We start from the raw sequence: 27,864 nt of genomic DNA, 5'->3' as shown, positions 1-27,864 counted from the left end.
CACGGGGACACCGCCAGCCCCTTGTCCCTTGGGCAGCAGCGCATGGGGTTGGAACCCAGGGCTCTGCAGAAGGATGCAACGGGGCGAACAGGCAGGTAGGTGCCCTGCTTTGCCTCCAGATCTATTACATCTGTTACATATATATGAAAAAGATATATATTTAAAATAAAGATGATGGGCTCACCAGCGGGGCGGGCTTGCCGCCAGACACCACGCACACCAAGGTGAAGTTCTGCGCCTGGTAGCGGCTGAAGGGCGCTGGCGTGTCGGCGGCGATCACCGAGATGGACGTCGGCGGAGCTGCGTCAGGGATGCAGAGCTGGGGCGTGAGCACAGTGCCCCCCCCAGCCCCAACATCACCCCCCAGCCCCCCGAAAATCCCTGGGGTTGTAAACTGGGAAGCTGTCAGCTGGAGGTCGCCCCTTGCTCCATCACTAAAATGCCTCGGTGATGGTTTCAGGATCGGTCATAGACCTTGCAATGGTTCCCCTCCATCCTCACCTGGCAGCTGGGTGCTCACTCGCCCACCACTTATCATCATCATCATCACTTATCATCATCACATTGCCATCACGGACACATGGTCACCACCATCACATCGTCATCACCACCACACCGTCATCGCCATCACAGCATCATCATGGAATGGGCTGCCCAGGGAGGTGGTGGAGTCACCGTTTCTGGGGGTGTTCAAGGAAAGGTTGGATGTGGTGTTTAGGGACATGTTTTAGTGGGTGATACAGTGGTAGGGGGATGGTTGGACCAGGTGATCTTGGAGGTCGCTTCCAACCTTAATGATTCTGTGTTTCTATGATCCTCGCCATCATCATCACATCACCACCACCCTCGCAGCAGCAGCAGCAGCAGCAGAGCTGCACTCACCCATCACGTTGAGGAATATGTTACCAGATGCCAGGACCACTTTCTCCCGCGTGGCTCGGTCATAAATCCCCACGTGACACTCGTAGGGGCCGTTGTCCGAAATGCGAACCTCGGGCAGGCTGGGGAGGAGAGAGGGGACTCACTGCCAGCCTCCACCCTGGCTGACCCCGTCCACGGCAGGAGGGAGCATCCCACTAAGGGTGTTGCTTTTCAGCAGCAATGAGCCGTGGATCAATAAACTATTAATAACTGCAAAGGCTTCAGGAGCGAGCTGTGTAATGCGGTTTAGCAGCTGGAGTTTACCGGCACTGACAGCTCCTCAGGAGGGTAAGTAATGGCATTCGTGAAAGGAGAAGCACACAGGAGGTAAAGGCACCGCTGAGAGCAAAAACCTGCAAACTGCGGACATTAAACGCCCGTGAAACGCCGACGTTAAAGGCTCGGATCCTACAGACCCCCCTTCCAGCTGTAGAAAAGAACGGCGAATAAAAAGTATCAAAAGCACAAACTCTGAGCAAACGTGTTCCTGTGCAGGGCATGCTTTGATCTATATGGTATCTAGATTTTTATACGTATTTAAAGAAAAACACAGGAGAGGAAGAGATGTGGGAATGCAGTTGAGGTGGAAATGCTCCAGCCGACTGCAAAGGAGCTGCCCAGCCACGGAAATTAGGATATAGCCACCAAGCATCCTCCCAGAGTCATAGCCATGCCAAAACATCATCTGGCTGCCCCCAGCTTTCCAAAAAAAAAAAAAAAAAGGAAAAAAATTAAAAAATATTTTCTATCCCTAAAAAAGGATTTCCCTCAGCACTCAGGTGTGCACCTTGCGGGGCTTCCCCAGCTAAGGGGGAAACACGGCGGCAAGCAAAATTCGGTGGCTCCTTGCCGAAAGCCCCTGGCTGTCTTCCCACGCCTCCTCGCCGTGCGAAAGCCCTGCTAGCGCAAACAAGCCCCGCCGACGCGAGCAGTCGCTTGGCAGCGCCTTTTAATGGACGCGTCGCTCTCAACTAAGCCTCCGCCATCTGTTGCAGCCTCTAATTACCCACGCACGCGCGCTTTGTTAGCGGGGAAGAGGAAAGGGAGAAGCGGTCGGGGTGATTTTGGGCTCTGCTGAGACGGAGAGGCTGCAGCTGGGCTGCCCCGTCACAGCGTCTGCTTCTCGCTGCAGTGGATGAGCCCTTCAAGGTTGCAAGGGGATTTGGGTGCGAAACGGTCCTGATTGGGTCATGCTGAGGTTTCTGCAGCTGTGGTCCAAGAGAGAAGGGCTCCAGCCCTACAAAGCTCCAGGGCTGCCCCATTGCATCGTGCAGCCAGGCTGGGAAGCCGTGCAGATGCCTGCTGGTAGGTAAGCAGCGATGCCACGCTGGTGGCAGAGCCACAGCCTTAAGACACTTGTCCTCTCTCAATCCTGAACTGATTTTTTGGGGTTTTTGCATATGTCTTTTTTGCTGTTTGCTCCTGGGAAACGTCACTGAGTCCCTGCTTTCGCCATCAGCAGGGAGACCCCAAATAGGAGGCTTGTTTATCCCCCAGGGAGATTTCCTGTTAACTTCCAATAAGGCCTGCAAATCCCCCCCAGCTCTCTCCCTCTGCAAAGGGAGTCATATGGAGGCTACCAAAACCCACTGAAATGCCACTAAACACACTCAAAAATCAACTTCACAGGCTGCTGAAGCAGCCACTAAAGCAAAAAGAGGCAGGGATTGACCCTCCCGAAAAGCATCAAGCCAATGATTCAGAAAATGGGCTCTTTTCATACCCTCTGAGGAACAGCTCCTTTCCCCCTGGGCACGAGGCATGTTGCTGTTTTCCTCTGAAAAAGGCAACCAAGTGCAAATACTTTCAGTGCAAACATCCTGGGCTGCACGGTAATTCGGACAATTCGCAAGCGCTGCACCAACAATTACCGATGCTTTTAAGTGCTCGGTCCTAGGGCAGCAAAATTTTCTGCTCACAAATTCTATTAGTTCTACAATATGTGGAGAGAGAGAGAGAGGGAAAAAAAAAAAAAAAGGAGGTTTCTGAGCCAAAAAGACAGCAGGCTGTTAGGTGCGATGTGGCCAGAAGCAGGTGACTTCAGCACATCCTCACCCCCGTGGGACAGCTCATGGGATGCGCACATGGTCGGGGTCTTGCTCCGTGTGTAGGGATGTTTTGCTCTGGTTTAACTCCCTGCCCTGCAGGACAGCAGTGGTTAAATCCAGAGCTGGGCAGAAATGCTGGTTTTACAGCAGGAAAACAAGGTTGTCAAATTTGGGAATATGTAATCCATTAGCGAAGCCTCTGAAACATCCTCCAACAGTAATTAGTCATGTCAGAAATTTGCACAACAACCAACTGAGCGGCTCAGCACAGCCCGTGCTACGTGGGGAAGCAAAACTTGAGGAGTGGAGCATCCCCTGAGCATGCTCTGAGCATCTCCTGGACATCCTCTAAGCATCCTCCGAGCCTGTTGAGCATCCCTGAGCATCTCCTCCACATCCCCTGAGCAACCTCCTTGCATCTTTAGCACCTTGAACATCCCCCCGAGCAACCTCAGAGCATCATCCTCTGAACCTCCTGAGCATCCTCTGAGCATTTCCTCAGCATCCCTCCGAGCAACTCCTGTGCATCTCCTGAGCATCCTTTGAGCAGCTCCTGAGCATCCTCTGAGTATCTCCTGAGCCTCCTCTGAGCATCTCATCTCCAGCCCTTCTTTCCTGCTTACTTTCCACTCTACATTCACATTTATTCCCATGCAGCCATCTAGTGCACTTACTCCTACTTATGACAAAACACAGTTCCAAATGTAACAGAAAAAAAAAAAAAAAAAGAAAAAAAAATCAGGAAAAAAATTCAAATTGAAAAAATCAAAACCAATATAATTCTTGCACACAGCTGGGCATGCATGCTCATCCAAGGGATGAACCATGTCAAGCCCTTTCCAAACCATATTGTGGACGTTTGCAGGCACGAAGCACTGTGTTGCCTCGAGGAAACAACTGTATTTTCCCCATCATACACAGGAACTTTATTACCCAGCGCTGGGAAAAACGAGCATTGAAATACGATTAGCAAATTCTAATTTAAAAAGGAAACAAAAACAAAAAAATGTGAAAATAAATACTTCGCCCCAGCCTTTTTGGCTTAAATTAACTCTCCCCCTGACACTTTTTTCAAGCTCCAGTTTTGTTTTTATAACACCAGCAATAAAGCAAGTGTGTAATTAGTAATAAAGCTGACACTCCTGCAAGTGATTTCATACTTGGAAGAAATGCAGACGAGCTTTCATGCTGCCTGCTATATATACATATTATTTTTTTTCCAGCCCTGATTTTCTCTGCTCACGTCCACCTCTGGAACTCTCCACCAATGTTGTCTTTTTCCCCCAGGGACAGGCAGACTGTGGGGACAGACCCTGGATATTTGGTGACAGTGCATTAAAATATGATAATTTATTTGTAGCGATTGCAGTGCAGCAAACACAGCAAAAATAGAGGTGATTTCTCAGCGCATGCAATTATTCTCATTAGCAAAACCCCTTGATTACAGCAACCAAGGCCAACAAATCCCCATGGAAGGCCAAAGAGGATGAGTATTGATTTAATACCCTCAACCACCCCAAACTGGGGTAAAATTTCTAAAAAAAAAAAAAAAAGGAAAGGCTTTAAAAAGCAGCTGGCACATTGAAGGAGGTGACATTAGAGCAGGGCATCAGCATCAGGACAACTTACCGCACCGTGGACTGGTAAACCAGATCCTCTCTCTTCCTGTAATTCTCCATGTGCGAGAAATTGGTGGAAAACATGGCATCGAAGGTGAAGATCTTCTGCTTGATGGTGCCGCCATCGGTGACCTGCAAATAAAAATCCAACTGTGAGAGAAAGCAAAAACCTTGCGTTTCTGCCTGGTTATTGCTGCACCAGGGGCAGATATCACATCACCAGCTCCAGCCATTCCCTGGGGTTGTGTGGTGGTGGTTTCACTCAGCTGAGCTCCACCTCAGTCGCTCTTTCACTCCTCCTCCTCAAAGGGAAGGGGGAGAAAATACAATGGAAAGAGCTCAAGGGTTGAGATAAGGACAGGAATATCGCTCAACAATTATTGTAACAGGCAAAACAGACTCAGAGTAGGGAGATTAGTAAAATTTATTGCCTATTACTAGCAAGCTAGAGAAGTGAGAAATGAAGGAAAGAAACCAAAAACACCTTCTCCCCATCCACCCTCTTCCATCTCCTCCTCTTGAGCATCGCAGGGGAACGGGGGAATGTGTGCTGCAGTCAGTGCAGAACACTTCATCACCTGCTGCTCCTCCATGGTCCCTCTCTGCCCTGCTCCCCGTTGGGTCCCTCCCATGGGATGCCATCCTTCCCAAACTGATCCTGCGTGGGCTGCCCACAGGCAGCAGCTCCCCCTACACCCCCTGCTCCCCGTGGGCTCCTCTCCATGGCTGCAGCTCCAGCCCGGGGCCTGCTCCTGTGGGGCTAGCCACAGGCCGCGGCCTCCTCCAGGCCACAGCCACCTGCTCCACCGGGGGCTCCTCCACCCAGAGGGGGGCTGCAGTGTGGAGATCTGCTCCACGGGGGACTCATGGGTGCAGGGGGACAGCCTGCTCCACCAGGGGCCTCTCCACGGGCCGCTGGGGAACTTCAGCTCCAGAGCCTGGAGCATCTCTCCTGCCCTCCTTCTTCACCAACCTTGGTGGCTGCAAGGATGTTTCTCACTCCTCCCTCTCTCCCAGCTGCTGTTCCAGCAGGTTTTTTTTTCCCCTTCCTTAAATCTGCTCTCACAGAGGCACAAACAACATCACTTATTGGCTTAGACCTAGCCAGCGGCAGGCCCCTTACCTACATGGGGCAGCTTCTGGATTCTTCTTACCCCTATGGCCCACTGCTACCAAAACCTTGTCAAGTAAACCCACTGCAGGTTGACATTTCTAACTGGAAAAAGGCTTTTCTTGGGGACTGGAGCGGATTCATCTCTTCCACGAGCCCTGAAATACCTTCTGACTTATTCCTCCCCACCCCTCACCTTCCCAGCCACTGTGAGAAAAGAGGAAAAAGAAAATAGAAAAGAGGAAAAAAGCAGGAGAAAGCAACGCAGATTGGTGATGGTGATGTGTGGAGCTGAAACAGCTCAGATCAGTACATTGGAGGGTGATAAAAATTGTCCTTTTTGAAGCAAAACTGGTGTTGGGCCCAGAAGAAGGGAAGTGAGTGACAGAGCCGCAGAGGAGCATTTTTTGGCTCTCCTGCCCAGCACTTTCCTCCCTGCTTGGAGAAACTCAACTTTCACTCCAGATTTTATCTTTTCTTCCCCTTTTTTTATTGCACAGAGGAGGGAAAAAAAGCTGTCAGTAAAACTGTCTCCTTAGATTTATTTGCCGAGACTGAGGCTTTTATTACAAAGAAAATACACACTCGCACGGACATGGGATAAAGAGCCGCGCGAAGAATTATCAGAGCCATAAATCTCTGTCCATTGGGAGATGAGGGGAAGTTTTCAAGGACAGATCCTATTCCCCCCGACTTTTATATACGCCCTGGGCTGGGTTTGGGGAGGTTCAGGCAAAGGAGGAGAAAACATGTTGTTGCTGCTGCATCTAGAAGTGCCATAGCTCTTGGTGTGAGACCTGGGAGGGTTTTCTGGGGTTATTTCTGTAAGATGCAATAGTGGCACGGCACAGGACCAGCCGGGATGCCACACTCCATGTGTTTAAATTGCATTTTTCTCCCTTTGGGCTGCTTTCAAGTGCAGTTACTGCCCTAGGAGGGACGCTGAGTGCCAGGGTTTGGTTTCAGCTCCTGGTTTTGCAAAAATCTCTTTGCAAAGCCCGCTGTGGCAGCGGCGGTACCTGTGTGCTGCGGAGAAGTTTGCAATCCCAGGCTTTGCAAGAGGCGTGGATTCCTCCTCCTCCCAGCAGAACAGCTGGCCAGACGCGGGCAAAGGCAGAGGAGCCAAAGCACTGCATGAAAGCACCCAGAGAGACCCAAGGAGGGGGCCAGAGGAGCGTGGCTGGAGGCACTCCCCATGCCTCCCCCACCCGGTCCCTTGAGGATGCCCAGTGAGGGAAGGCGCTGCAGCCCGGCAGGTCCCAAGGGATTACAGGCAGCTAACAGGCTCCTCTGAAAAGGCGCACACAAAACAGTCTCTCTCCAGGGATTAGACCTACTTACAGCCTTTTATCTGCGCCCCAGGGTCAGGGTTTTTTTGAGAGAGGAGCTACACAGAAAGTTGATGGTGAATTTACCGGGGGTTCGGCAGCAACCCGGCTTCTCGCTGGGGAGAAAAAGGATGGTAACTTGGCAGCTTTGGATGGTGATTGCCCCAGATTGCATGCCCCAACACCAAGTGCCCCCTGCAAGCATCACTGCAGAAGGAAAAGGGGTGAAGGGAGAGGAAAAGGTGCATTTATGGCACTGGAGCCGAGCTCAGCCTGATGCTGCAGGCTGCCTGCTGCATTATTTATAAACCCCAGCAAAAATCTTATTCCTGACAAAAACCCAGCGATTGCCACTGTGCAGGGAGACATTAACCTCCTGCTCCTTCCCGCTGGTGCGGATGCAGGCCCTCCTGCTTCTCCCCCTTTTGCTCTCACCTCTCCGGTGACCCAGCTGTTTGCTGCCCCCAAAACACACTTGCACCATTAATATTGCTGGAGCCACTCGTCGGGGTGCTAGATAAGCACGCGGGAGTGATGGATGGGGGACCGAGGGGACGGAGGCAGCTCTTCTGGAGGACAAGATGGGTTGCAAAAGGATAGGAGGTGCTGCTTGTACCCAGGGCACCACTCAAGCATGGCAAGCTCTCACCCCTCAGTTCCACCTTGCTTTTTTGCTCAGAGCACCACCGGGGGCAGAGAAGCTGAGTGGCTGAGCTTTTTTTGCCCAAACCTGGATAGTTTGATCCCACAATGAGCACTGCGACTCACCTCCACTGCCCCTCTCCCATGCATCCAAAAGGGAGCATGGGTGCTGGTAGCCTCTCCAGCACCGCTCAACCACACGTGCACTTGGATGTGCATGGCCCCTGCTGTGGAAGGAGTGCGTGCAATTCTGGGAGGCGTGGGGGTGCTCCCCGAAGCCAGAGTGATAACTGAGAGTGCAGACGTGGCTCTCAATACACCACGCTGCTGCGTGCGACCTTCTCTCTTTGCCTGAGCTTGAGGAATTAAAATAGTTACCCATGCTGACATTTAAATTATCATCTCCGGGCAGCGGAGACGACCCAGCCGGCATGGAGATGAATGGCACGAGTCAGCCCTCGCTCAGTTACTGCCCCAAGATCTCTACATCAGTGCCGTGCTTGTATTTCAGAGCATTTCTCTGCAGCTGTAAAACCAGCGGCTCACCCTGAAATGGGAGCGGGCTTATAAATCAGAGATGCAACCTGCCAGGAACTCAGTTCGTCTGGAAAATTTGGAAACTGTGCTTCATTTTGGCCAGCAAGATGTTGGAGATGCTTCGCAGGAGCAAGAGGTGCTGGTGGATGGTTTGTGTCCCCAGCCCGGCTCCTTTGGGCACAGCACCCCCAGATTTGCAGTCTTTTTGCTGCAGGCTTTCCCCGCAGCATCCCTCACCCTGCCGTCACCCTCCCCTGGAGCCTTTTGTGACTTTAACGCTGCCACCAGGAGACGCCGGCGCAGGGCTGCAACATGTCACTGCTCCTAATGGGCAGTGGCAGCGAAAGCCCCTGCGGGGACCACGTGTTGTCACCATCGATCAGGCAGCACCGCCAACATCTGGAAGGCATCGGCCACCACCTGCCTTGCACCTGGGGTTTGCCAGTTGCAGCTGCACAGCATTTGAGGTGTAGGGGACAGCCCAACGAGCCCCTCAGTGGAGGAAAACGCTCTGCAATCCCTGCAAGGGATACAAGCAAGAGGTGGTGTCCCTAAGGGTGGGGAGAATGGCCCGAGGGTGGGATGGGGGATATGGGGTCACAGCGCACAGCCCCTCACCTGCCAGTGGGTGCTATGGAAATAAATATCTGTGCATGGGTGCTGCGGGGAGCAATGCTTGTGCACCAGGGGTGCTATGGGGATTAATGTCTGTGCACCACAGGTGCTACGGGCAGCAATGCCCATACACCACGGGTGCACCAGGAGAGCAGTACCTGTGCACCGTGGGTGCTACGGAGAGCAATGCCTGTCTGTGATGTGTGCCATGAGGAACAATGCCTGTGCACTGTGGGTGCTACAGCTGTGCACCATGGGTGCTACGGAGATCAAAGCCTGCGCAGGGGCACCACAATGCCGGTCCCTGGCTCTCTGTTATTCTCCTTCTTGCTAATTAGCCTGAGCACCAAACTAATGATGTGAGGGAGAGCCACTGGCACTGGACCTGAGGGCTCCCCGCTGCCCCTGTGTTGGATGCTGCATGTTCCCAGAAAAAAAAAAACTGTGTCCACAGCCCGGGCCACCAAAAACCTGCCCAAGCCCTTTCTGCAATTGCCACCTCCTCCAAGCCCCGAGCTGTGTGCACAGGCTCAGCAGCTTCCCAGCGCTGACAGATGCCCATGCAGAGCCAGCACAGACCCGGAGGACTTCCCTCCCTCTCCTTTTTGTGTGTTTTTTTTTTTTTTTTAAGAGCTCTGCACTGCTGCAAAAAGTAATTTTCTCCCTCCCCATCACTTGCTGCAGCGTGGCAGTGACCATACTAATCAGGTCTTGAGAGCGACCCCCGAGACAGCTGCGATTGGAGCCAGCTAACAGCTTGACAGCTCTGTGTCTTCCCGCACTCATTACAAGCTCGTTTGCAAGGATGCCACTACCCTCGGCTCCTGCGAAGGTTTTGGGCACTCGCCTAACGTGCAAGACTACATCCAGGAGTTCAAACCCATGTTTGCACATGTCCTCAGGCAAATCACATCCTCTGGAGATAAATTCACCGTGGAGGACACAGGGGGGGAGTTTGGATATTAATTAACACCTCTGCAGACAGCACATGTTCCTGTTTTTCCATGGAGAAGCTGCCTGGGTCCATGCTCCTTCCCCTGCATGCTGTGTCCTTTGCTCATCCCAGGTGCCACAGTCCATATGTTCTCCTCCAGCCTTCTGCATTTCAATCAACCCAGAGTAGCAGCTTGTGGTGAGGGTCAAACCCCCTTCTGCATGCCCCCCCAGGGGCTATGCACACACCCCAGTGCTCTACACCAAGATGCTGCCATTGAGTTTGCCCCGCTTTTGCCTCACCCCCCATGCATGCCACGTACACCTCTGGAGAAGCTTTGCATCTTAAAGTCGACGAGCTCTTTCTGCTTCCTTTAAAATAAAACGAGGCAAACCAGAGCCCCCACGAGTCTCGGTGCTGCCCTGCATGACTGCTCCGGTGCCACGCACAAAAGCACTGTCAGGATGATTTACAAATGGTGTAAATATAACTCCACAGCCCCAGCACCTCCAGCCCAGCTTGCCCATCACCATCCGTCACCTTCCTGCACAGGGAGATTAGGGATGGGGATTAGGGCAGCTGCAGAAGTCTGTGAGACAAAACAGGGGAGAAAGGGGAAAAAGCATCAAAATCAGGAGGGGGGTGAGCTGCTGCTGCAAAGCAGTGGTGGTGCAGCAGGCAGCCACGATGCCCAGTGTCCCCAAAACAGCCGGGGGGTCCAGGGCTGTTACCCCCATATTGTGATGCCCATTGAGGCTCTGGCTACAGGACAGGGAGAAGTGATGTGCCCTGGTGTCATGCCCTTTAGTACAAGAAACAGAAATTTGGTAAATTCGAAGATGTTCCTGTAAAAAAAACAAACAAACACAAAACACAACTTTCTGAATGCAGCAAGCGCCCTGGGAAATGAGGGAAAATAGGCAAGGAAGGCAAAAAACCTGGAAGAAAGGGGGATTTGCAGAGATAAAAATAAAAGCTGGGTTATTTTTTTCCCTCCCACTCTCTCCGTGGCTTCCCCAAGCACAGTTTGCTTGGCTGCTCCAGCACGTCATCCCCTCGTTGAGGGCTCGAGCGTGCCTCCGCGCAGGGGGATTAGGCAAATCCAGCCCCAGCCCGCGAGAAAGTGGGTTAATCCAATATTACCGAGTGGAAAAGGGAAGCAAAAACCTGGTGGAGATGGCACTATGCAAAAAAGCCTCTTCCTCCCCAAAACGAGGGGGAGATGAAAGTTGCATTTTGGGGGATGGGACGGTTTTTGCTTTGTAATTCAATATTTTTTCCAATTATGCATCCTACACTCCTAAACACATGTATTTATAGCAAACAGCAGCCAGGACTCAATGGAAACACGCACACCGTGCGCAGGCAACTGAATATACATCAGTACAGAGGCAACATTCCCTATTTATAAACCTCGCTGGCTGTGAAGAAGAGCTTTAAGGCACAGAAACTCATCATTTGGGGAGCAGAAACAACACGGTAGGAACAAGAAAAAACATCCTGCAGCGAAGGACGGCCCTTTCATCTGAAACCACCAGCCCCATTAGCTGCTTCTTTGCCTCCTCTGTGAGCAAACCAAAGAGCTGAGTCTTCATCTCCTGCAAAACTTCTAACTTTTCTCTGCTCAACCCACTTTTTTTTTTTTTTTTCCTTGCTGTTGGTTGGTATCCTGCAATTCCCTTGGAGGAAGCCAAAAATATTGCCCTGGACCTTTGTATCGGAGGCTTCTGCAGGCTTGGTGCAGATGGGGTAATGCTGATGCAGGGGGAAACTACAGCGCCCAAATTCCCCCTCCCCATATAAAAGCTGATGCTACAGACCCACAGACCAGCATCCTCCCCGGGTGGGTGTTTTAGGGACAGCAGGCAGAGATAGGAAAGGGAAAAGCTTTATGGAGAGGCTCAGCACGGAAAAGCCCAGGACTATTCCCTGAGCACCAAACGCCCTCAATTTTGCACCATTTCCCACCCAGTGTGAAAACCGCCCCTGATTGTGCAGCATTTTCCCCTCAGCTTGAAAATCCTTTTTGCTCGGTGGAGCTGATCCAAGCCCCAGCTCTGAAACCCAACCACGGCCCCTCTGCAGCAACCCCAGGCACCGAACTGAGCCAGCAAGCACCGAACCCACCCAGGAAACACACCAAAAAGCCTCGGGATGATTGCAAAGCCATTTTCCACCTCCCCTCCTGGCTTTTCAGAGCCCAGCCGCCCGCCTCGTTGGCTTTTGTGCAAGGACAGCGGGGCGGCAGCAGAATCGATATTCCCATCATCGAGAGAGACGCTGGCTGGGTTTCTCTCCGTCATCCAGCCTTGACCTTATGTCACGCAGGAGGGAAGCAGCCGGCTGGCTTCATGTCCCTGTCCCCAAGGGCAGGGGACAGGCGCCGCTTACCCGGTACCAGACGATCTCCCGCATCTTCCCGTCTGTCTTGAAGTTGCATTTCAGCGTCACGGCGTCTCCCACCACCACGGGCGGCAGCGGCTCAATGCTGACCGTCAGGTAGGCTGGAAGAGATTAAAAGGGAGAAAAAAGGACGTGAGCTGCTGGGGAAGGACGCAGCAAAGGGTTAAAGAGCTTTGCTCAAGTGGTATTGGGGCAGGAACAGCTCTGCAATGAGGAGCAGACGTTGCTTCCATCCTCATGTGTGAGCCTGCCTGCGTGGCACCTCGCCCCTTGCAGCGAGGCATTTTGGCTGCTCCCAATGCATCAAAACAGGTACCAGCTGGAAAAAAAAACCTTCTCGACCTTATTTACCAGCTTAAGGCACCAAAACACAAGGGGCAACCCTTTTGCCACTTTTCTCCCCGGCTCTGCACCACAGCCCAACCTGCCCACATGTGCCTGAAGCCAGCCCGGACCTGGAGGCTGGCACTGACCCGTGCACAAAGCTCTGACCCCGTGCAAGCCCTGAGAATGGCTTGCTGGCACAGATGGCTCCATCTGCCAGGTTTCTCCCCATTCCCTTTCCCCATCTTGCTTCTTCCCCTCCATTTGCTGCAAACCTATTGCGGGAGTGTGAAGCAGCCGGGGTCAGAAGGGCAGGCGACTACATTTAATTTTTATTGTCCTGTACTTCCTCCAGCTGCTGGAAAATGCCAGATTGACAGCCCTGTGGATCCGAGCCTTCATTTAGCATCATTTGACATCATCTCCAACCAGGGCATCCTGAAACTGCCTCTAATCCACCACAAAAATCCTTTTATTTAATTTTACTTTTTCGAACAGCTGCTCGTATCAGGTGGGAAAACAAGGAGCAGGTTTGGAAATCACCATGAGCGGTGCAGGATGTGGTGCAGGAACTGAAACTCCTTGGCAGAGGATGCCTGAAACAGGGACCAGCGATTTTATCACCTCACTGCACCAGCCAGCACCTGGAGGCTTGTGCCATTTGTAAAACAACTTACTGGAGGTTTTACACTGCACACACACTTGCCTGTGATATGGCCTGGCACAACCGAAAACAAAACAAAACAAAAAAAGCCCTCTTTGCATTGCTTTTCCAGCCCCCGACATGCAAAAGCAGTGCTGGAGCCTGGCTGCTGCAACCAGGTGGTTGCGTGGAAATTTGGGAGAAATGGGGGCTTTCTGGTGGTGGTGGGGATTGCTTTGAGCACGCGCAGTGTGTGCACAGGAGATGATGGCTGCATCAGGGGCTGTTTCCAGCCCTGAAATAGTGCAGAGCAAGGCCTGCTTCTGTAATTTCGCATGAATCAGGGAGGAGAAGCATCCCATCAGATGCTCTTGGCCATCAATGGATGATTTGGGCTCTCTGGATGGCGAGCTGCCTCCCACCACCAAAAGCAAGGTTTGTTTTGAATCTGCACTTTTGCAACCACCACCTGAAGCCTCCCCCCTTTGCTGGACATAACCCAAACCACCGCAGAAAGCCACAGTCATTCAGAACCAGCTCTCACGATGATCCAGACCGGCTCTTCGCCTGGCCGGGGTTTATTTTAGCAAGCAAAAGCAGGGATTAATTCCTTTCTGCTGCCGTGGCTGCCAGCACAGCACACGCTCCTGCTGAATTACATGCACCACATCCATTGCAAGAGACAGCCGTGGATGGCAGAGACGGGAGAGGAGGAGGAGAGGGAAGAGGAGGAGGGATGTGGAAGGGTCACACAAGGTCTCTGCAGGCGCATCCCTGCCTTCCACGCTTCACTTTTGATATTTGCAAAAAGAGCAACAGGCACGAAAGCAGCGGGGGGATTGGGGCAAAGCAGGGCCCATCCTCCCCGTGCAGCTCCAAAATGAAATCAGGGACGGATCCATGCCTTGGCTATGCTCCATGCCTGGAAAAGCTCTGCCTGAGTGTCAACAAATGTGGGGAGCCTCCAGGCTGGATTGTGGCTCCCTCCTGCCCCCCGTGTGGATCAACTGGGCCATCAAATCAAGCTGGCGGCAGTGGAGTTAAGTGACAGGTGACAGAGTTAAGGCTTCATTTTGCCCAGTGCCTGCATGTCATAAAAATGCAGAAGTCCCAGCTTGGCTCTGGTGCTTGAAGGCGATCCCCGTGGCCTTGCTCTGCCTGTTTTTTCAGAGGGTAAACTGAGACACAGGGGAGAAAATGCACTGCAGAGTGGCAGAGCCAAAAGCTGCTGCTTTGCATCGCCTGCAGCCCTGCTCCTGTGCATGGTGCTGCAAAGCCAGAGCATCCCCACCCAAATCCCTGCACTGGGGTCTGCTTCCCCTGCAGACACACCCCCAAATGGCTCCAAAAGTCTGAATTGGTTTCTATTTTTTTCGTTGTCACCCTCCATGTGCTGCCGAAGCGCTGCTTGGAGAGGTCAGCCAGGCTACAGCCACTCAGCTCTCACCTCTCCCCTTGCTCAAAACCAATTTCCAAACCCCAAATCCAAACGCAGCCATCACAGGGCTGCTCCTTCAGGGTTGGACCAACAGCATCCAAAAAAGTGCCCAACGTGCAAGCATCAGCACAGGTAATTCAGGCTTGGCACTGCTGGGAGGATATCTGCACCTCAAAAATAACAGCGCATCGCCATGGGATTCGTTTGCACTTTGCAACACCAAAGCTCTGGTTTCTTTGCAGCCTCCTGCTTTCTTGCACTGGTGTTGTGGGGGCCGGGACCCTGAATGCTTAAAAAGCAGCAGATGCCGAATTCAGAGTGAAAGCCCACCAGAAGGAAGATGGTGAAAAGAAGGATGGGAAGAGCACAAGTGTGAGGGAGGCGAGCAAGGAGAAGCAGATGTTCAGTCCCTAGAGGAGTCTGCCCCCCAGATGCTAAGTACATGTGTAGAGGGAAAGAGCAGGGAAAATAAAGCCAGGCACTGAAGAAAAAAAAAAAGAAAAAAGCAGAAATACAGATGGACCCATCCAAAACCTGCTGGTTTGATGCATTTGATGTGTGTCCCCACAGAAATCTCCTATGTAATGTCCCGGCCCCTTCTTGGCAAGACACCGGAGCTGTGATGCTGATGCCAGCTTTGATTTCGGCTTGCTCACCACCCCTCTCCCCGTACCTTTTGCTGGCAGGAAAAAAAGATACCAAGATGGGTCTTTGCCATCCTGGCATATTGCAGTTTGCTGCTAATTGGGTTTCTTAAAAGGGTACTTGTCATCGGCGGTGATGCTTGTGAATCTTGGTGCTCGTCTCCCCTTCCCCTTGCTTTCCAAGGGTGGGGGACTGCAGAGTGGCACTGTTGGCACCCTCCCAACACATTTTTGACTTGAGAAGCGTGGCATTTCCAAAACTGGGGGTAAAAAAACACAGAATAAAGCCATGTGCTTCACAGCGGGCACTTGCAGGATCCCGGGGACGGTGTTCCCCAGCAATGCCCTAGCAAGAATCTTCTCCCCAGGTGATAATTGAACTTTCTAAGACATCACAGCCAACACTTCATTAGAGCACAGAAATGCTGAAAAAAGGCTTTTTGCAGTCTAAAGCCCGTCTCTTCACTTGTTTTCCCATGCTCAGGCCAACTATTAGCTGGATGGATTCTGCTCTGATTTTTTGCTCCCCAAAATGCCATTTAGGGCAGGAGATGCTCTCATCAGGCTGCAAAGACAGCAGGCACCATCCCAGCTCCAGCTGCGGGATTTCCCCCCATCACCTGCTCAAGTGCAACTTTAAGTAAAGAAAATTGGCCCTTCCTCTTCCAGGGCTCTGCTGGGAGAGTCGCAGTACTGAGGGCACAGGAGGGTCCCGAGGCAGCAGCCACCTTGGTTCAGAGGGGTTCCCGCAGCCTAACACCACCCGATTTCAGACTAAATTTGAGCTGTGCAAGATGCTCTTCCTATTTGGGAAGTTTGTTCTTCAGCTGGAAGAGCAGGGGGAGGAGGAGAACAGGGGAAAAAAAAAAAACAAAAACAAAAAAAAACAAATGAGCTAAATCCATTGGTCTACACTTCCTTTCTGGTCCAAAATTTCCCTTTTTGTTCCTGAAAACGGAAGGACTGCACGCTATCCATACCCTTGATGTTGCCAGGCTTCAATGCAAAACCCCACCAGCGCCTCTCCATTCCCTCCCCAGCAGCGGGGGCTGAACCCACCCCATGTGGAAACAGTGCAGAAAGCCCCATATCGGTGTCTATTTGGGATTTTTTTTTTTATTGGCATGGAAGAAGAGCAGCGTTGGGCACTGCTGAATATGAGACTGCTGTCAGCAGGGCTGAGCACCCCGTTTGTGCATGGACTGGAGCCCGGCCCTACACCTCCACCAGCCACCACGCTATCGGCGTCTGCCACCACCTGCGAGCAGCTCCCGATCCCGAAGCTCCTCTCCTTCCCCTTTGCTCTTTTAAAATAAGACATATTTCAGAGCCAACGATGTGCCATGCCACCCTCTGATTAGATTCTGACCTATGGAGATGCAGCCCTCTGATTAGATCGCATCCCTGAGGAAAAAAAAAAAAAAAAAAAAAAAAAAGAGTATTTTTGATAGCGAGCAGTGGGAATTCTTGCGACATCCAGTTAAAAAAAAAAAAAAAAAAAAAAGGGAGGGGGAAGGGAGAGATAAGTGAAATGTCCTTTTAAATCAGGAGTGACACATTAATAAAAGCAGCACATTGTAACATGCTCAGAGCTTTCAATTACTGAATGGCTGCAAGGGAGGAGGCAGGTTTCACCCCGGCCGTGCGAACGCAGGGTGTGGGCGGCCGCCAGCGCCGATGTGCTCCGAAGTCTTGGGGCGATGGAGATTTCAGCAGGTCCTGCAGCGCTGCCAGCCCTCCACGTCCTCACCAGCTGGTTTTAAGCCACATCTCAAGCAATTGTGAGTCTATGACCACCGCTCGGTGCTCCCGTGCCCTGCCCGTTTACCCGTTTCTCACCTGGTGGCGTGTCCCCCAAAAGTGAACGCCAAACCAGCAATGGGTTTTGTCCCTTCGTCTGTCCCCGCCATGTCTCCCTCACCCCTCGGGTGCCAACACGTCCCCCTGCGCGGAGGCAGCAGGCCGAGGTATTATTAACACATCCCCGTTTTAATCAGTGCGTGATTAGCGGGGCTCATGCATAATTCACACCGAGCCCTCCACCAGCTTCTGCCACTTGCACCTTCAAACCGGGGCTGGGAGCATATTTTGGGGTGCAAATGCAGGGAGGAAGGGGAAAAAGTGACCGGCCCCCTGACCCCCAGCCCATGCAGGGCTCCTCTGCATCATTTTTCCTCCTTTTGCTCCCTCTGCTTCCTGCTGTTCCTTTCTCTTCCTTTGACTCTGGCATCTCCCTGCTTCGATTTGAGCTTTGGCCTTTCTCATTTCCTCCAGCCTTTTGTCTCTGCTCCTCACCTTTCCTCTCACTGGCTTTTAAAGTGATGCCAGCCCGGCCCCTGCTCTTTCTCTCCTTGGCCTTTTTCTTATTCTCTGCAATTTTGCCCTCCTGGGTTTCTTCAGCAGCACGCTGGCACCCAGCAGCGAGCGCAAGGAAATCCGCCAGGTGCACAGCCCCGGTTTGCAGAGGGTTTTAGAGGATTTAAGGCAGTGGCTGCCGGAGGAGGAGGCGCCTTGCCCCTTGCAAAAGAGCCACCTAGGATGCTAAAGGCTCGCAATGCCCCCAAACAAGCAGGGGGCAATCCTGCTCCCCACTCTCAAGCAGAGGAAGATGATGGCTGGCACAAGGGGAGGATGCTGGCGCATGAGGTGAGGCCGAAGGCTCCATGGCCACGCGCAAAGCCCCAGGATGTGGATGTCACACGGTGCCAGGGCCAGCGCTGAGGAGCATTAAGCAAATGTGCTTTTACTTGCAGCACTTCGCAACATCTTGTTCATTAAAGATTAAATGCCAGCAGTTGCTCCCGTTCCTGTGAGCACAGCAAAATACTTTCTCCCTCTCTCCCCGGCTCCAGCTCCAGTGATGCCTTATTTATGATCTTCCCAGGCAATTTACAATTATAATGTGTTGCTGCCTCTCCCTGCCAACCCAGGAGGGCTGCGAGGGGCAAGAATTGGTGAAGGACCTGCATCTGTCCCAGTACAGAGTAGCCAAATTTTACTGAATCTTGAGCTTTTCCTCCTGGCAAGCTGCTGCACTGATTTCCTTTCTTTTTTTTTTCTTCTTTTTTTTTTTTTTTCCACTGAAATGGAGGAAAAAGTATTTTAACACAGGTTTAACATCAGCGAGCGAAATTGGATGTGACAGATGGAGGCAGTGTCATGCATCCAAAGGAGACGGTCCTTTTGCTAAGGAAAAAGGAGGCTGGGGGGAGCCCGTTCACGTTCCTAAAGGGATGATCTGGCTGCTGTGCATGAGTTTTACTTAAATTTCCAGGTTTCCCTTACAAAAAAAAAACAAAAGACAAATACCAGCAGGACTTAGCATCCCTAAAACCCACTGCTGCCCACCCAAATAATGTGCTGCATTTTGCAAAATCTATTTTTTCTTTATTTGTGCTATATTTATTTTCTTTATTCACGCAATAAAACCACGAGAGCTGTCGTCACCAGGCCACCCAGAGCACGAGGAAAAACCTCACTCCTGCCGCAAGGAAGAGCCCTGCTGGCAGAGAGCAAATTGTATTAATGCTGTGTAAATAGGATATTAACAGGCCGACCAAACAATTAAAGAGCCGGTAATTAAAATTCATCTTCCTTCACACCGCAGTGTATTAAAGTACAAACATTTAATTAGATGCCTCTTACCTCACCCATTTGCATAAGCAGGAGGAAGCACTTTGCAGCTGCACCACTAATTATTCTTTATGGGGGTTGCTGGACCACACCAGAACCTAAATCCTTATCTATGGTAGAGCCAGGGAGAATGTATATAGAGCAAACACAGAATATTTTTCTCTGATGAAGTAGGATGCAGTAGGCACTTTGAACTCTAAGCCAAGCTGCCTCCATCCTACGGATGTATCTCGTGTCTTGTTAGCTCTTTGTAATTTTAATCAATAATTTTAATCGATACATTGATTGAGCGTGGCTGGTTTGGCCTCTCAACCCCTTTTAAATCAAGATTAACTGAGAAAACCACTAAAGGCAGGGCACTGGCGTCATCAGTTATAGAGGGACCCTTCATTAGGGTTGCTAGGGACAGACAGACTCTAAGGGGTCTGCTTCAATTAGGATTTCATGATTAAAATCTTTGCAAACTCTAGAAACCAACGTTTTCTTTTTAAGCTCTGCCAGTCAGATTTTTATCACCGTATCACACTCCGAATAGTGTATAATGCAAAAAAAAACCACAAAACTTACAACTATTTCCAACGTTGTTTCCAAAACCCAACTGAGACGGGACTTTTGAATACTGCTCACAGCTTTCTTTCTTTCTTTTTAATTTTTTCTTTAAATCTTGCATTTCTTCCAGAAAAAAAAAAAAAAAATCCTAGACAAAAAAATAAAACCCACCCAAACCCCCAAACCAACAAGTAAAGCTTTATGTCGTGCTGTGCCATGGTACCCAAACCCCAAACACCACCGGAGTGCAGCCAGTCCTAGCATCACGGAGAACATCTCCAACACTGCACAATCATACTAGGGCTTCCTAAAAAGTTACACCAACACACCTTAGGAATTTTAGACCAGTTTTGTCCTCATTATGAACACTGCAGCCCTTTTTACATTCTTATGGGTACAGACTGGATCTAGCATACCAGTGCCCATAGCCAAGCCCGGGATGGCACAGCATCAGCACAGGCTGTAGAGAAATTAAAAGCAAGGCTTAAAATAGGTTACGCTGGGCAAAAAAAACTCCTGTGAACACTTTGGGTAGATTTTTATCCATATCAGCACAACCTCAGCATGGGCAAGGATGTGTGAGAAAGGGTCTGAAGAAAAAGTCATTCGTGTCTCAAGGCCTGAATTTCTGAAGACAGCCCTGGACCAAGCAAGAGGTGCTCTTCATGGTGCAGACAGGGAGCAGTCTCTGCAACGCAGCCTTATTGCCCCCAAACCAGCTCTGCTGAGGCACCAGGCAGTGCCAGCCCCCTCCGTCGTGCCCAGAGTGAAGTTATAAATGAGGTTCAAGGACTCGGCATCCTTCCATCTGCTTCAGCACTTCCCTATCCTTCAGGCTGTGTCTTCTGGCAGTAAATGAGCTTGGACACAGAAAAGGGGGTTTGGGCCACTTTGGGCATGCAAATGCAATGGGTGATTTGGGACTTGGGAAACTAGGGAAGCTGCGGGGTCTTCTCCCTCCCCAGTGTCCATTTTCTGCCCCTTCTCCACCTCCTCCCAGCATTTCCACCTCTGCCTCTCCTGTTCCCCTACTATCGACTATTCAAACACCAGCTCCATCCTTCACCAGGTGCCAGCTAATAAAATGGATGCAAACGCTTGCTTTTTACAAGCCTGTTGTCACCTCCGGCGTGCGTCTCCCCACAAACAAATCCACGTCAGATAGAGCCATCCCCAGCAGCTACACGCCTTGTGCGCGGACAGAAACAAAACCTGCCTTAACGTCTTCATCGCGCCTCTCCAGCCAAGGCTCATCAGCAAGGCTGTTCCAGCTCACCGGAGCACAGTATGAGAAAGCCCATTTCTCGCTCGGCTCTTTCACTCGCGGCACTGAGTTAGCACTTGTACTACATCTCCGTCAAGCGAGATGTTTGTGTAAAAGCCCCGGGAAATCGGTCATTCCCGCGGGCGGGTTATGGGTTTTCGCTCCAGAGACAGCAGGACGTACGGCTGTCTTGTGCAACGCAACCCAGCGTGTGGCAAGCCACAAAACAAAGAGGAAAAAATGGGAAGTTTTGAGGAAGTTTGGCAAAACAGACAGGTGATCGGCCAGAGCAAGCCCAAGCGCTGCTACGACACCCAGGGTGACCTTGGATGCTCCATTTGGATGCCCGACAGATAGATCCCTATACAAAATCAGGCAATTTGCCAGAGAGAAACTCTGAGGTGCAATGCTGATGGTGGAAATCCTGCAGGCAGAAAGCCGAGAGCAGCATCCTGCCCACCCCGACCTGCAGCAGCCCTGGGGAGAGCTGAGCCACCGCAAAGCCAAATGCACCCATCACAAAATGAGAGAGGCTCCAAATGATGGAAAAGTGCCGATTTTGGAAGATAACACAAGAAAAATGAGGCTCAGAGGAGAGTAATAGGCAGAGGACAACCAGGAGCCGCAGGGTTTTGGGGTTATCTTACTGGCATGATTGGGAAATATCATCCATTTGGGAAATATTTCAACATCCCCATGGGTTGCATGCTGATATTACTCTTCAATGAGTGTTTTTTCATGTGCACACCCATAACGACCAGAAACCCAACCAAAACCACTTGTAAACACCTGCTGAGCCCCAAAACCCGTAAATCAAACCCAAAGGAGAGCAGCCAATGTGGAGAAGATGAGTCTCACCACCCCATGAGAATTATCAGCAGGGTCGTGTTTGCTGCATTGATAAGTCTTCGTGATATATTGTATTTTATTAGCCGCTACCAGACCCTACTGCGCAGGCTGAGAAGCCACGTAAATAAATCATAGATTGAATATTTATCTCTTGCCACCGTGCAGACGTGAAGTATGTTTAGCAGCATTTACTCTAGCGCAGTAAAGTTTTATTTATCATTTCTTCCCCCGCCACCAGCGTGCTCAGCACATCGCCCTAAAGCCATCGGCGTACGACGCACGCCTCATCTCGTAATGATGCTGGGGTAGCAGGGGCGTGCTTTACTGCCGCATCTTCACACTTCTGGTTTTGCCATTAAAATACAGTGTTTTAGTGCCATGCTGAAGTGGTTTATTGCTGCTGGCGTGATGCTGAAATTGGTGGCCACGACCTGCGATGGGTTGTTAGGTTTGGGATTTTGGAAGGGTTGGATGTTGCTTGTTGCTCTTGTTCCTTTATCCCCATTTACAGGGGATTTGGAGATCATGACTGCTTTTCTGAGTTTTCAGAGTCCTCAGTGACATCTTGGTCCAGGAGGGGAGGGAAATGGAGCCTGGCAGAGCCAAAATTCCCCCAAACCCATCGGTGCCAGTGATTTGGAGGAATGCCTGCACCTCTCAGCCTCTTGCCAGCAAGCAGCTGCCAGTGCCAAAACCAAAACCCAAAGTGTGCCTAGGTCAGCCAGGGCCCCAGATGCCCCATTTTTAAAATGGAGATCGTGCTCTTCGTTTGCATGTATGCATATATGCAAATCGGGGCTGATTGCTATTCGTGCTGTTTGAGAAACCACACACAAGCAATTTAAGGCAGATTCTTCTGAAACAAAATGAGTTTGCTTGCACGCCAACTTTATTTCCACCCCATGACCTAAAGATGCCAGATTTTGGCAAAACCAGGCTAGGTGCAACGGGTGAGAAATTCCACCTGTCTTGGCAAGGACACTCTTTCCAGGCAAACTGCACTGGTTGTAAATGCCTGTCCCTCCCCTCCTGCCCCAATTTTCCCCATCCCTAGTCAGGCAAACCCAGCTTCTGCAGGATTTCTCGCTTCCCTGTGGCTCGCCTCCCTGTCAGCTCTCTTTTCCTTAAAGCATCGTGCCCCAAAGTGCTGCCACCCCGCTGGCCTCGATTGCAGAGGGATAATTCCCTCCTGTGCACCACTTCTGCTAATAACTCCCAGAAGAGATTGGCTTTTTCCTTTTTGTAATAGCACCTCATTGCAGATCCTAATTAACCTCTAGATTTGCTAAAAAAAAGAAAAAAAAAAAAAAAAGATCCGTTTTTATTTTACCCCATTAGTACTTTACCAGCTCTCCCACATGCTGCAGCATGCAGTGAGGACCTTTCCTCCCTTGCAATGCAGTACTTTGCATTTATTTCCATGGCATTTTCACATTGTATTTCCAGTCGAGCCTTTTGTGAGAGAGCAGGATGGCACCTTGCCCAACCGGTGATGGAGCACCACAGACTGAGAACACCCCAAAACCACCCCAAAACCCTTTGCAATAGCGCATGGAGCCTCCCTGACGCCTGGGCATGATGCAGGCTGATGCTCGGGACCAGGACACCTGGCTGCCCTGCAGCCTTAGCTGCCTCCTCCAGGTTTGTGCATGCTAAAATCTCACAATCCCTTTGCTTTTTAGTTAGTTTTAACCTAGCAGCACCACGGCGAGGCTGGCAGATCTGCTGATCTCCACTCACTGCACAGCAAATCTTCCCCTCCCTGACCCCTGGCGCAGATGCAGGGTTTAATCCAGAATTGAGTGGTAAGAGAAGGAGAATGCAGATCATAATCCCAGCCTGCTCTGCAAAGAATTGGATATGCTTTTTTTTCCCCTTTTCCTCTGCTTTTCATCTCATTGGTCGCCCCCTTCTCGCACCTCTGGTCTCTCCCTTGTTTTGCATCAGGGAGATGCAATTCCTGGGTGCAGTTGCTGTCTCTGAGCATCCCCCAGGGCTGGACCAGGCTCAGGGTCTTGTCTCCATCCAGCACCAAAAAACCACTGAGCCAAAACCTCCCGGTAGACTCAACTCATTGGGAAACACCACCAGCACAACAGGAAAAAAAAAAATTATTTGTATCCAACCCAGTTTGTTAAAGCTCCAAACAAAGCACGATGTGTTAAAGATGCTGAAACCTAGGAAAAATGTTCCCAAGTCCCCAGTAGAGCCCAATCCTCTTTTTTTTGTGTGTGTGTGAAGTGGGGAGAGTCTGCTGGAGCAGCAGGTCACTTTGCTGCTTTGCCCTGCATCGGGGTGAGGATTATGACACCAGGAGCTAATTATTTGAAACCATAGCTCACTTTGTTAATCTAGGCTCAAGCATAATCCCAGCCTGAGCTAATTAGCAGAGCTGGAAGCAGCTCAAAGCGTGCCTTTTGAAGCAAGTCCCACCTGTGCCTCAGTTTCCCCATTTGACGGAGGGAGGGCAAGATCCATTGCTTTACAAAACCATCTGAGATCAAGAAAAGAAAATAAAAGGAAAAAAAAAAAAAAGATAAAGAGAGCGAGTAAAAAATGTGAGTACCAAAAGGGAATTACTAGAAACAAGCTCTATTCCTCAGAAGAGTGCAATTTTGAAATTTGACATCTGAAACACCAAAATCCTCCCTAAACCTTCTCCTTGTCCAACTTCAGTGGGAAAAACAGAGGTTTGGGATGGGCAGAACGGGGAAAAAATAATTTTCCTGAAGAGCAGGGATGAGGATTTAGGTCTGGATGCTGCTGTCAGGTTTCCCACCACATTATGAGTCCCAACAAGGGTTTTTGCTGTGCCAGCACCAAGCCGGCCGAGGAGAAGGAGGTAACTGGGAGCAAGATGATGAATTTGCTTCTTTCTTTCTCTATTTGCAGGCAATCCAATTATCCTGGACTTGTGATTGGTGACAAATGAGGGAGCTGTCCACTGCCTGCTCCCTGCTGCCTGCCGTCTGTAAGCTCTGCCCACGCCATCAATTCCTGCATGCTCTAACTGGGAAGGGTTGTTTTTATTATTATTATTATCAAATAATAAAAAAATACAACTTTTTTTTTTTTTCCCCGTCTTCTGAACTTATGCACCAAGGGCATAACCTCGGGCATAGAAAAGGGGAAAATAAAGCCTGGTGCTGGGCAGAAGTGCAAAGTGCTTCCAAACCCCCAAAGCCTGGACCCCCAAAGGCTGGATGAGGGGTGGCAGGATGGGACGGATGCCTGTAGGTCCTGCGTTATCCTAGGCGTGATCCCCAGGGATCTCCAGTGTTGGTACCCTCACAGGTCCTGGCACAATCCCGGTGCAGGGTCCATCCTCCATCCCTCACCCAGCCCCATACACACAGCCAAGCTCCCCCTGCCCCCTGCCACCTTCCCACCAAGAGGTTGGCCCCAATTTCCCGGAGGGGGATGGCAGCCAGACCCCAAACCAGCAGGAAGAGCAGCAATGATCCCGTTCTTCCAACAGCTCTGAATTGAGGCTCCCTCTCCCCCAAGCTGGGCTGCTTTTTCCCTGAAAAAAAACACTGAATCACCCCAGGGGACAGCCCCAGCATCACCCTCATCTCTTGCTGGGGGCTTTTTGCCCTTTTCCTTGGCATCCTCCCATCCCCTCAGCCCCTATCTGATGCCTGTTCTTCTCCATCTCCGACACCCCTCTCGGCACTCTCTGCACAAAGCTGGATTGCTAATTTGAAGCCACCCTCTTCTCCCCGATTTGCGCTCCGTGATTAATAATCCCTTTGCTCTCCCAGTAATGCCGCGCCGCTAATAAGATTAAAACATATCTCCCTCTTACAGCACCGATTCATAACGCTGATTTACCGGCGCTTCGCCGCCGCTACGGAAAGGATGCACATGGCTGTTACCTTAATCCCTATCCATCTCCGCTCCGTTGAGAAATAACTGCTAATTAATACCTTTCTGTCTCCTGACTGCTTCCAGATATGCTTGACTATCATTATTTGGCTGGCTTTTCACTGCCGATCTACAGGACTGATAACGCAAACTCCCAGCCCTGCTTGCTAGGGATACTTCAGCTCTGCAAGGGAAGCGTTTGCGTTTTTGGGGTCTTTCCCCCAAAATCTGCAACAGACCATCAGTCCTCCCAGCATGGGATTGGTTGCCCTGAGATGGAGGAAAGGTGCTGTATGTGGGGAGGCTTTTCCAAGCACCTTTTCCATGGGGTATCCTGAGGGCTCACAGGGCCGTGCCGGTCCCCAGCTATACCTCAAACACCTCCACACCTCCCTGCAACCTGCATTTGTCTCCACTTTTCCCACCTCCATCCCTTAATTCTGCATCACAACTCCACATGCCCAAGCAATTTGGAAATGGGGCCTCCACAGATAAACCCAACTGCCCCATCTTCCCCTAGTTCAGACTTCCCTGCTCCGCCACGAGAGCAAACTGGCTACTTCGGAAACAGCAGCAAGAGCAGCGAAAGCTTGGGAGGAGGAAAAAAAAACAACAGAGCCTCTGATCTGATGAATGTGGCAGGGGAGGCCGATGCTCTGCTTTTAATAAAACATAACGAAGCGTAGGATCATAAAATATTTCCTTTAATTCAGTGCTCCCACGAGGGTGGGTAATAGAGGCTCGGTAATGCGGTAGGCTTTCCTCGCAGCTCGCTGGCAGGGAGAGGACAGCAGGATTTGTTAAACAGCCCATTTGCAAGCCTGTAAAATGCTCTGCTTCCCATCCCAGTCCCATCTGGGGGCAGAAAGGCTGGGGTTGTGCATCCTGCTGTCACCCCCCTGGCTACCCAGAGCATCCCCATCCTGCTGCGCATTTTGGGGATGAAGATGGAGACACACTGCTTCGTCCAGCTGCCTTTTGGGGTGGAAAAAGGTGAAAAGACGATCAAGGAAGGATGCTCAAGTCATGCCCAGCCAGCATGCACCCCCTGCTTCTCCCATCCTCATCCTCAGGGGTGTGCTGCATATATTTATACACCAATGCATATACCCACAGCTCCCAGGCAGTGTGGCATAAGTGATTAACATCCCCGTGTTAAAAATCTCTCCGCATCTGCTTTGTCCTACACCGACCACTAAATATAACCATTCAATATGCTCTCTCCCTTCCAAGAGAGATAACATTGTTTAAATAAGCCTTTTAAATTTTAAAGAGTTGGGTTGTTTTCTCACAGCAGGAAGCTTTTAGCAGATCAGGGGGTGGGAGGCAGGGGGGGGTCTGTGCAAACAAACGGTACAAAGCAGCCGTGGTGCACTGGGAAAACCCAGAGGCATGGGCAGCCCTCGCATCCTGATGTCCAGATCCTGCCCCAGCAAAACCATTCCCCATCCCAAAGTCACCCAGATGTGTTTTCCTGCTAAAAAAAAAAAAAAAAGAAGATGTATTTCTGCGAGCAGAGGGGTTTAATTTGGAAACCAGGCTTCCTTGAGCACGGCTTCGTTCCCACGCCACCGCTATAATTACAGCGGAGTAAATTCTCTCTCCGTCAGAAGGAAACCCAGCCATCTCCAGCCAGTTTGCATACATAAGTCTTTCCAAATACTTCCTTAAACAGAAGAAAAAAGAAAAAAAAAAAAGAAAAAGAAAAAAAAGCACCAATCCCAGCCATAATAATGCAGTAAGACGCAGATATAGTTTGAAAAGAGCCACCTCTGCCAGCACTTGTGGAAAATATTTCATCTCTACATGCACATAAGCAAGTTGTAAGATGACAGCAGCCTGCGTGGAGCTGAAGAGCTGGAGTTTTCTCTCCACAAACGATTGCCTGTCTGGAATCCCAAAGGCAGTGGAAGTGCCTTGCTCCTGCTGGAGATGTATCTTCCGCATCCTTTTTGGAGCAGTATTTCCCCGTTCCACGGTGACTCTCCATCAGGTCCAGCCAGCATTGTTCATCCATCATGGAGCAAACCCCCCTCTCCAACACCTCCACATACACATTTTGAGGTGCTGGCTGCAGTGGTGTTGCCCAGATCTTTCAGCCCCCCTCTGAGCCACTGCATCCTTCTGCGATGCAACGTGGGGAGAAAAGCGAGAAAAACAGCCAAATTCAGCTGCTGGCTCTTGGGATGTTCCTGCTGCTGCTGGAAGCCGAAATCACTTGGCCATTGCAATCCTCCTCCAGAAAAAAGCCACTTCCGACAAAAGCAGGTTTTTTGTTGGTTCGTTTGTTTTCGTTTTTCAAAAGAAAACACCCAAAAGAAGGCCCGCTGGGGAGCACAGATCACCCACACCCCTACCTCACCTCAAAACTGGGGTGATCCCGGTGCTTTTCCAAAGCCAAAGCCTTTTCACCCCTCTCCCACATTTAAGACCCATCTTGGCCCCCTGTGAGGAGCCAGTGGCTCCCAGAGCCATCCATCGCTTGCCTCCCATGA

General features: G+C 50.8%; 1 protein-coding gene across 1 annotated transcript in view; it reads right to left on the bottom strand.

Moving 5' to 3' along the window:
- Positions 1–27,864, bottom strand: part of IGSF21 (immunoglobin superfamily member 21) — a 37,540-nt gene that overhangs the window by 2,513 nt on the left and 7,163 nt on the right. The window contains exons 2-5 of the mRNA XM_084494826.1: positions 12,147–12,259; positions 4,599–4,720; positions 883–1,001; positions 185–300 (exon numbers count right to left, since the gene is read on the bottom strand). Of these exons, the coding sequence (XP_084350952.1) occupies positions 185–300; positions 883–1,001; positions 4,599–4,720; positions 12,147–12,259 (470 nt within the window). The remainder of the gene's footprint in view (positions 1–184; positions 301–882; positions 1,002–4,598; positions 4,721–12,146; positions 12,260–27,864) is intronic.

Source organism: Aythya ferina (genome assembly GCF_964211825.1).
Source record: "Aythya ferina genome assembly, chromosome: 21".
Classification (NCBI taxonomy): Eukaryota; Metazoa; Chordata; class Aves; order Anseriformes; family Anatidae; genus Aythya; species Aythya ferina.
The sequence above is the reverse complement of the archived record's forward strand: the minus strand, read 5'-3'. Positions and strand labels throughout refer to the sequence as shown.